General features: G+C 40.2%; 2 protein-coding genes across 2 annotated transcripts; one reads left to right on the forward strand and one right to left on the reverse strand.

Moving 5' to 3' along the window:
* Positions 1–2,906: 2,906 nt before the first annotated feature.
* Positions 2,907–3,878, forward strand: LOC110607360. Its single transcript, XM_021746449.1, has one exon. The coding sequence runs from the start codon at positions 2,907–2,909 to the stop codon at positions 3,876–3,878; it is 972 nt and encodes a 323-aa protein (XP_021602141.1).
* Positions 3,879–7,322: 3,444 nt separating this feature from the next.
* On the reverse strand, positions 7,323–8,045 carry LOC122723687 (secreted RxLR effector protein 161-like). Its single transcript, XM_043956784.1, has one exon. It carries the CDS (start codon positions 8,043–8,045, stop codon positions 7,323–7,325), a length of 723 nt encoding a protein of 240 aa, XP_043812719.1.
* Positions 8,046–10,696: the final 2,651 nt, after the last annotated feature.

Raw genomic sequence — 10,696 nt, forward strand, 5'->3', positions numbered from 1 at the left:
AACTATTACATACATAAGACTTCATTACTCTCATTGACTTCTCTGTCTAGCCCGTACCTGCAAACCTGGGGAATTTGGGAGAGGGGTAAGCTACTAGAGCTCAGTGAGCAGAATCATAAAGCATTTAAAACACATGCTATCATGGAATGCATCACATCACAACTAATCATATCAAGGATGAACTTGTCACCATTTAGCCCTCTACATAATCCAATCATGCCAGGGGCGTAGTGCAGGCCACACCTGGTCTTTCCCTTATACATAACATAACATAACATACATAATCCATGATGCCGGGGGCGTAGTGCAGGCCACTTCCGGTCTTTCTCTTACATAGTGCCAGGGGCGTAGTGCAGGCCACACCTGGACTTCCATATCATATCATCATGTCATAACATATGAGGGCTAATGGATCATTCAACATTCATCCACATAAACAACATATTATGCAATGCAACATATTCGTGATTTCTAATGCATACAACCTAAAATATCACATGGCATCCGTGGTGCATGAACATGCTCAAAACTGATTTATTTAAAAGCATAAGAGTCATTCCACTCACCTCTGGCTAACTTTGACACTGACTGAAGCAGCTGACTCACTGCTGGGGTCCTCGGTTCCTCGGGTCCGAACCTACACAGGTGGACTCAAATGAGGGACCAACATACTAGAACATAACTCTAAAATATCCCCTAAAAACCCCCTAAAACATCTCAAAACATCCATGCAAGAACATGCAAAGGAAGGCTGGACAGGGCACTTTCGGCGGTAGGTTCGGCGGCCAAAAGTCCCTCCAGAGCCGAAAGTCAGGCAGGTTCGGCGGCACCTTCGGCGGCCGAAACTCCCAGACAGAGGCGAAACTCATGCATGTTCGGCGGCACTTTCGGCGGCCGAAACTCCCAGACAGAGACGAAAGTCTCCTTTCGGGGGCAAGCTTCGGCAGCCGAAGGCTGCCTCCATAAGAGGGTTCGGCGGCCGAAAGTCCCTTCGGCTGCCGAACCTGGTTTCTCCCAAAGGGCAGAAACTTGGTTCAAACATGCACAAATGCCTCCAAACTCAAACCATCATGCATTTAGCTCAACTAAAACATGCACACAAGCTCCTAGGGGTCTCAAACTAACTTGAACCCCAACTACAACACACATATACAAGCATTTGCAAGCCACATTGTTCATGAACATACATTTATACCCATAAACATAACTAAAACCTAAACATGCATTCTACCCCCATGAACTTCATAAAACTTGCTTAAAACATAATATAAGCTAGAGATCGACTCTTACCTCTTGAAGATCGAGAGTAGAGGTGACCAAACTTGGGGTTGGGAGAGATTTGAGGTCTTGAACCTCCAAGCTCCAAAACTTTGCTCAAAAGCTCAAATCTTCAAAATAAAGTTAAAACAAATGAAAAACTTGAAAGATCTAGAGGAAAAACATCAAAGATCGGTGAGGGACGGCAAAAAGTTCACCTTGGCCGAAAATGGGGAAAAGCTCGCCCGTTTTCGGCTAAGGGACCCTTTTATAGTGGCTGTCCAGGCCACGTTCGGGGGCCGAATGTGCCTCCGCATGCATGCCATGTTCGGCGGCCGAACTTGAGGTTCAGCGGCCGAACCTGGACTTCCCTCACTTATGCCTTCGGGGGCCTAAAGCACACCCGCAACGCATGCATGTTCGGTGGCCGAACTTTGAGTTTCAGCGGCCGAACCTGAGCTTTCCTCCAAGGTTGTTTTTATTCAAAAACTCATTTCCTTTTCATTCAAAATCATCAAAAACATTAAAACCTTTCATGAAAACATGGTTTTACCCATCTAGAGGTCTCCGACATCTGAGATTCCACCGGACGGTAGAAATTCTGATACCGAAGTCTAGCCGGGTATTACAGAATTGTTCTACTTTATTATTTATTATATATTTATAAATCTATTGTAAAACATAATCCCTATATATACTTCAAGAAAAATCAGTGAGAATTTCAACTTTAAACCATTTAAGTAAAATCTGAAAGAACCCGTCATCGAAAAGAAAGGCAGTAGAAAGCAACACCAATAATAATAGCCAAAAACATGGCCATAACAGCACTCACTACGATCAATGGAATAGCCATAATCAAAGCTTGAAGCTTCCAGATAGATAGTCGACACCTGGAGAAGAAAACACTGCATAAAATCCAATCTAGTGAAGAACGATGGAGATTTGGCCATACACGGACAGAATACCATTCTCAGCCAACCAGGACATCCTTGCCAGAGAACAAGGACGCCATCTTAGAACTAAAGTTTCCAGCAAAAATCGAGGGAGATATGCTTTTTGGCGTCCCTATCACACCTTTGAAGAGTCAGGTCTCAAACTATCGCCTCTTCCTCTCGCCAGAAAATGGACATAGGAAGAACAAATCTGATCAGTCTCCCTCTTGCACAGAGAAAGCAAAAGAGAACAATAAAAAAAAGAAAATAACATAGTAGCCTCATCAACAAACCATCACAATAACAACACAACTGCTAGAGGAAAGCAACAAAAGACAAAACCAAACAAAAGTTAAAAAACACCCAACTCGGCCGTGAAGAGTGCAAATCCACAACCGAGCTAGAAGGAGAAGTCCCTGTAGTAGTTAAACTTATTTTTTTTAATTTTGTTTTATTTATTTTATTATTGCTTAGTAAATAGTTAGTACCTATTTTGTAAGAGTAATTGCTGTTAGTGCAGATATTGAAATATGTTACAACAGATTTCCGCTAAGTTTGTTTTTTTTTTCCCTATATATTGCTGTATATTTTAGAGTTTTAGTGAATGTGAAGAAAGAGTAATCTTTTCCTCTGTTCAGTTGTGTTGCTTTCGATTTCTACTGTTTTTTTCTGATATTCTGACACTTGGTATCAGAGCCTTAAGATCAAGGCCTTCAGATGTCTCATCTTGAAATTGAGAGAGCTAGAACGTTGAGAGAGAGAGAACAGAAAGAGAGAGAGTTAAAAGAAAGTGAGGAAGTCTCAAATGAAGAGAGTTCTACTACAGTTAGAGGTACCTTGTTCCCTGAGAAAAGAAGTTCAGTTTCGTTAAAATATCCTATGCTGACAAAGAGTAATTACGCAGCATGGGCTACAAAGATGGAGGTCTTTATGATGGCTCAAGGAGTGTGGGACGCAGTTGAGTCACCTGGCCCAATTGATAGTCACAGAGACAAAATGGCATTGGCTGCCATTTACCAAGGTCTAGGGGAAGATACCTTTCTTCAATTGGGTGCGAAGAAAACCGCAAAGGAAGCATGGACTATGCTGAGAACAATGAACCTAGGGGCAGACAAGGTTAAAGAAGTGAGAACTCAGTCATTGTGGAGTGAGTTCGTCGCATTGAGAATGAGCGACTCTGAGAATGTTGATGATTTCTCAGGGAAACCCACGATTATTGTCAATAAGCTGAGAAGCCTTGGCAACACTGTGGAGGAAGTAAAAGTGGTGAAGAAACTGTTGAGATCAGTTTCACCAAAGTTTCTACAGATCGTAGCCACAATTGAAGAATTCAGTGACCTAACCACCAAATCAGTTGAGGAGGTGATAGGTTCACTCAAAGCTCATGAAGAAAGATTGCTTAGCTGTGGTGGGAGATCTGATGAAACAGTTCTTCTTACAAGAGCTGAGTGGAAAGCTAGGGAGGAGGCTAAAAAGAACAAGACTGCTGATACAAGAGGTGGTAGAGGCAGAGGACGTGGAGGACGCGGTCATGGCAAAGTAAGACACAGTGGTGAGTCAAGCCGAGGCGGTGATGATGAATCGAAATCGCAAAAGAAGAAATTCGACAAATCAAAAATCAAATGTTACAGTTGTGGAAAAATGGGACACTTCGCATCAGAATGCTCATCGAAGGAGAGAGAGGAGTAAGCAAATCTGACCGAGAGAGATGATGGAGAAGAGTCTCTGTTGATGATTGAAACTTGTGAGCTGAATGGTTAGATTTACTTTGAAGAACCCTCTTTGATGATGATTGAAGCTGTCGAATTGAATGGGGTTCAAGGAGAAGCATATGTTGCTGCCACGAGTGGGTGTCTCATGAAAGGAGTAGGTTGGTACCTCGACACTGGAGCTACCAATCATATGACAGATCTACAGATTGCCGAAAAAGTATGCTTGATGACAAGCATAATAGAGTCGAGTTGGCTATGGCAAGCGAGATATGGTCACTTAAATTTTCAAGCGTTGAAGAAGCTGTCCAAAGAGAAAATGGTACAAGGTTTACCAGACATCTCGTTCCCAAATCAAGTCTGTGATGGTTGTACTGGGGGGAAACAACATCGGAAAGCCTTTCCACATGCTGCGAAGTTTAGAGCAAAAGAAAAACTTGAATTTGTGTATGGAGATCTCTGCAGTCCTATTACACCAACAACTCTAGGAGGTAATAAATTCTTTTTGCTTCTAGTTGACGATTATTCACGATACATGTGGGTTTTCTTATTGAAAAGCAAACGTGAGACTTTCGAAGCATTCAAGAAATTTAAGAAGACAGCTGAAATTGAGACTGAAAGGAAACTGAAGTGTTTCAGAACAGATCGAGGGGGAGAGTTTCTCTCAGCTGAATTCAAAAAATTTTTTGACGAAGAAGGAATTAAAAGGCAATTGACAGCGCCATATTCCCCACAGCAGAACGGAGTCGTAGAAAGAAGAAATCAAACTGTTATGGGGATGACACGAAGCATTATGAAAAGCAAAAATGTGCCAGAAAATTTGTGGGGTGAGGCAGTAAAAACCTCTGTGTTTTTATTGAACAGGTGCCCAACCAAGAGTGTTGAAGGAATGACACCCTACCAAGCTTGGTATGATAAGATACAAAATTTACTACATCTGTGTGTATTTGGATGTCTTGTTCATATCAAGGTCATGTCATCTCATCAAACGAAGCTTGAAGACAGAAGCTTAAAGGGAGTTTTGCTAGGTTATGAAGAAGGTTCAAAGGCGTATAAGGTGTTTGATCCTAATAAGGGGAAAGTTCTCATAAGCAGAGATGTAGTTTTTGAAGAAGGAGCAAGCTAGCCATGGCAGAACAGTAAGAAGAAAGAGGAGTCTGATTGTACTGAAACATTTTCAGTAAAAGTAAAAGAATTGGGGGGTGATGGTATATCCGAAGCAGTGGATGCGCTTCGCACTCTTTCTACGCCATCCTCTTCTTCAGGTATACCAAATTTAGAAATTAATTACCCTCTAATTCAGTCATCTTCTTTGAATACTACAGGTACAGATTCAGATTCCAGTTCAACTCCACCACAGAAATTTCAATCATTGCAAGAAATTTACAATGAGACCAGAGAAGTTGATGAAGAAGTCGGGTTGTGTTTCTTATCAATGGAGGAACCAACACGATATGAAGAAGCAGTTGGTGACGAAAATTGGAAACGTGCGATGGAGTCTGAAATTGATTCAATTCAAAAGAATGGAACTTGGAAACTCTCTGATTTGCCGAAGAACCAAAGAGCAGTGGGACTCAAGTGGGTCTTCAAATTGAAGAAAGATCCAAACGGCAAGATTCTTAAACACAAAGCCCGTTTGGTGGCAAAGGGTTATGTGCAGAAATATGGCATTGATTATAAGGAAGTCTTTGCTCTTGTAGCCAGAATAGAAACTGTTAGAACTATTCTTGCTTATGCAGCTCAAAAACAGTGGAGAGTTCACCATCTGGATGTGAAGACTGCGTTCTTAAACGGAGAGTTAGATGAAGAGGTATATGTTAGTCAACCAGATGGTTTTGTTGACAAAACAAATCCACAGAAAGTGCTACGGTTACACAAGGCATTATATGGTTTAAAACAGGCACCCAGGGCCTGGAACACCAAGTTAGATCATAGCTTAAAGTCATTTGGTTTTCAAAGGAGTCCTTTTGAGCATGCTCTTTATATGAAGAAGGAAAGGGATGACGTTACTGTTGTGGGAGTTTATGTCGACAATTTAATTCTCACCGGCTCAAATGGAAAAAATATTGAAAGTTTTAAACAAGAAATGATGAGGATGTTCGAGATGAGTGACTTGGGGCTGCTGAGTTATTATCTTGGGATTGAGATAAAACAAACTCCAGATTGTATATCTCTTTGTCAAGCAGGTTATGCAAGCAAGATTATTGAAAAAACTGGGATGCTTAATTGCAACAGCAACCGTGTTCCAATGGAGCCGAAGTGTAAACTAAAAAGACAAGATGGTGAACTGTTTGTTGATGCCACTGAGTATAGAAGAATTATCGGCAGCTTGAGGTACTTGGTAAATACACGTCCAGATCTTGCATACTCCGTTGGTGTTGTCAGCAGATACATGGACACACCAACGGTGACACATATGAATGCTGTGAAACAGATACTGAGGTATCACAGAGGCACTATTGGAATGGGAATTGTCTACAAAAAGAATCAAGAAAAAGAAGAACTTGTAGGTTTCAGTGATAGTGATCTTGCAGGAGATACGGATGACAGGAAGAGTACTTCAGGGATTATATTCTTTATTGGAGAAAGCCCAATCACATGGGTCTCTCACAAGCAAAGAATAGTTGCGTTATCTTCTTGTGAATCTGAGTACATAGCGGCAACAGGTGGAGCTTGTCAAGGGTTATGGCTCAAAAAAATAATTGCAGAATTGAGAGGTGATGATAAAGTCAAACCAGTGTTGAAGGTTGACAACAAATCAGCCATATCACTAGCCAATAATCCGGTCTTTCACGAAAGAAGTAAGCATATTGACACAAGAATTCATTTTATTCGTGATTGTGTTCAATGTGGAGATATACAGCTTGAATATGTAAAGACTGAAGAACAGGTTGCTGATTTGCTAACAAAACCGTTAGCACGGCAGAGGTTCAATGAGCTGAGAGATAGAATTGGTGTTAAACAAGTTTAAAAGGGGTGATTGTAGCAGTTAAACTTGTTTTTTTTAATTTTGTTTTATTTATTTTATTATTGCTTGGTCAATAGTTAGTACCTATTTTGTAGGAATAATTGCTGTTAGTGCAGATATTGAGCAAATCTGTTACAACAGATTTCCGCTAAGTTTGTTTTTTTTTCCCCTCTATATATTGCTGTGTATTTTAGAGTTTTAGTGAATGTGAAGAAAGAGTAATCTTTTCCTCTGTTCAATTGTGTTGCTCTTGATTTCTACTGTTTTTTTTTCTGATATTCTGACACTAGAAGGGAAAAAAAAACAAACTTAGCGGAAATCTGTTGTAACAGATTTGCTCAATATCTGCACTAACAGCAATTACTCCTACAAAATAGGTACTAACTATTGACCTAGCAATAATAAAATAAATAAAACAAAATTAAAAAAACAAGTTTAACTACTACAATCACCCCCTTAAACTTGTTTAACACCAATTCTATCTCTCAGCTCATTGAACCTCTGCCGTGCTAACGGTTTTGTTAACAAATCAGCAACCTGTTCTTCAGTCTTTACATATTCAAGCTGTATATCTCCACATTGAACACAATCACGAATAAAATGAATTCTTGTGTCAATATGCTTACTTCTTTCGTGAAAGACCGGATTATTGGCTAGTGATATGGCTGATTTGTTGTCAACCTTCAACACTGGTTTGACTTTATCATCACCTCTCAATTCTGCAATTATTTTTTTGAGCCATAACCCTTGACAAGCTCCACCTGTTGCCGCTATGTACTCAGCTTCACAAGAAGATAACACAACTATTCTTTGCTTGTGAGAGACCCATGTGATTGGGCTTTCTCCAATAAAGAATATAATCCCTGAAGTACTCTTCCTGTCATCCGTATCTCCTGCAAGATCACTATCACTGAAGCCTACAAGTTCTTCTTTTTCTTGATTCTTTTTGTAGACAATTCCCATTCCAATAGTGCCTCTCACATACCTCAGTATCTGTTTCACAGCATTCATATGTGTCACCGTTGGTGTGTCCATGTATCTGCTGACAACACCAACGGAGTACGCAAGATCTGGACGTGTGTTTACCAAGTACCTCAAGCTGCCGATAATTCTTCTATACTCAGTGGCATCAACAAATGGTTCACCATCTTGTCTTTTTAGTTTACACTTCGGCTCCATTGAACACGACTGCTGTTGCAATTAAGCATCCCAGTTTTTTCAAGAATCTTGCTTGCATAACCTGCTTGACAAAGAGATATACAATCTGGAGTTTGTTTTACCTCAATCCCAAGATAATAACTCAGCAGCCCCAAGTCACTCATCTCGAACATCCTCATCATTTCTTATTTAAAACATTCAATATTTTTTCCATTTGAGCCGGTGAGAATTAAGTCGTCGACATAAACTCCCACAACAGTAACATCATCCCCTTCCTTCTTCATATAAAGAGCATGCTCAAAAGGACACCTTTGAAAACCAAATGACTTTAAGCTATGATCTAACTTGGTGTTCTAGGCCCTGGGTGCCTGTTTTAAACCATATAATGCCTTGTGTAACCGTAGCACTTTCTGTGGATTTGTTTTGTCAACAAAACCATCTGGTTGACTAACATATACCTCTTCATCTAACTCTCCGTTTAAGAACGCAGTCTTCACATCCAGGTAGTGAACTCTCCGTTGTTTTTGAGCTGCATAAGCAAGAATAGTTCTAACAGTTTCTATTCTGGCTACAGGAGCAAAGACTTCCTTATAATCAATGCCATATTTCTGCACATAGCCCTTTGCCACCAAACGGGCTTTGTGTTTAAGAATCTTGCCGTTTGGATCTTTGTTCAATTTGAAGACCCACTTGAGTCCCACTGCTCTTTGGTTCTTCGGCAAATCAGAGAGTTCCCAGGTTCCATTCTTTTGAATTGAATCAATTTCAGACTCCATCTCACGTTTCCAGTTTTCGTCACCAACTGCTTCTTCATATTGTGTTGGTTCCTCCATTGATAAGAAACACAACCCGACTTCTTCATCAACTTCTCTGATCTCATTGTAAATTTCTTGCAATGATTGAAATTTCCGTGGTGGAGTTGAACTGGAATCTAAATCTGTACCTGTAGTATTCGAAGAAGATGACTGAATTAGAAGGTAATTAATTTCTGAATTTGGTATGCCTGAAGAAGAGGATGGCGTAGATAGAGTGCAAAGCGCATCCACTGCTTCGGATGTACCATCACCCCCCAATTCTTTTACTTTTACTGAAAATATTTCAGTACAATCAGACTCCTCTTTCTTCTTGCTATTCTGCCATGGCCAGCTTGCTCCTTCTTCAAAAACTACATCTCTGCTTATGAGAACTTTCCCCTTACTAGGATCAAACACCCTGTACGCTTTTGAACCTTCTTCGTAACCTAGCAAAACTCCCTTTAAGCTTCTGTCTTCAAGCTTCGTTTGATGAGATGACATGACCTTGATATGAACAAGACATCCAAATACACGCAGATGTTGTATATTTGGTATCTTATCATACCAAGCTTGGTAGGGTGTCATTCCTTCAACACTCTTGGTTGGGCACCTATTCAATAAAAACACAGAGGTTTTTACTGCCTCACCCCACAAATTTTCTGGCACATTTTTGCTTTTCATAATGCTTCGTGTCATCCCCATAACAGTTTGATTTCTTCTTTCTACGATTCCGTTTTGCTGTGGGGAATATGGCGCTGTCAATTGCCTTTTAATTCCTTCTGTGTCAAAAAATTTTTTGAATTCAGCTGAGAGAAACTCTCCCCCTCAATCTGTTCTGAAACACTTCAGTTTCTTTTCAGTCTCAATTTCAGCTGTCTTCTTAAATTTCTTGAATGCTTCGAAAGCCTCATGTTTGCTTTTCAACAAGAAAACCCACATGTATCGTGAATAATCGTCAACTAGAAGCAAAAAGAATTTATTACCTCCTGGAGTTGTTGGTGTAATAGGACCGCAAAGATCTCCATACATCAATTCAAGTTTTTCTTTTGCTCTAAACTTCGCAGCATGTGGAAAGGTTTTTTGATGTTGTTTCCCCACAGTACAACCATCACAAACTTGATTTGGGAACGAGATGTCTGGTAAACCTTGTACCATTTTCTCTTTGGACAGCTTCTTCAATGCTTGAAAATTTAAGTGACCATATCTCGCGTGCCATAGCCAACTCGACTCTGTTATGCTTGTCATCAAGCATACTTTTTCGGCAATCTGTAGATTTGCAATAAACAGTCTGTTTTGTTGTCTTCTCACCTTGATTATGAGTCTATTTGAGTTATCATAGACCCTCAAGACTTCACTTTCAATGAGTATTCGACCTCCACTTTCATCAATTTGGCCAAGGCTAATAATATTACTCTTCAATTTTGGTATATAATATACATTGGTTAGGGTCAGATGTTCACCATTTTTGCATTGAAATATAACTGGCCCAATCCCTTGTATATCAATTACAGAACCATCACCAAACTTAACCTTGCCACAAATAGAATAATCAATTTCAACAAAACAGTGTTTATCACCTATCATATGATTGGTAGCTCCAGTGTTGAGGTACCAACCTACTCCTTTCATGAGACACCCAATCGTGGCAGCAACATATGCTTCTCCTTGAACCCCATTCAATTCGACAGCTTCAATCATCATCAAAGAGGGTTCTTCAAAGTAAATCTGACCATTCAGCTCACAAGTTTCAATCATCAACAGGGACTCTTCTCCATCATCTCTCTCGGTCAAATTTGCTTGCTCCTCTCTCTCCTTCGATGAGCATTCTGATGCGAAGTGTCCCATTTTTCCACAACTGTAACATTTGATTTTTGATTT

The sequence above is a fragment of the Manihot esculenta genome, chromosome 5, assembly GCF_001659605.2.
Source record: "Manihot esculenta cultivar AM560-2 chromosome 5, M.esculenta_v8, whole genome shotgun sequence".
NCBI classification, from domain to species: domain Eukaryota; kingdom Viridiplantae; phylum Streptophyta; class Magnoliopsida; order Malpighiales; family Euphorbiaceae; genus Manihot; species Manihot esculenta.

Excerpts from the sequence above, each read along its gene's own strand:
- LOC122723687 (XM_043956784.1), bottom strand. The coding sequence starts at position 8,045 with ATGGAGCCGAAGTGTAAACTAAAAAGACAAGATGGTGAACCATTTGTT.
- LOC110607360 (XM_021746449.1), top strand. The coding sequence starts at position 2,907 with ATGTCTCATCTTGAAATTGAGAGAGCTAGAACGTTGAGAGAGAGAGAA.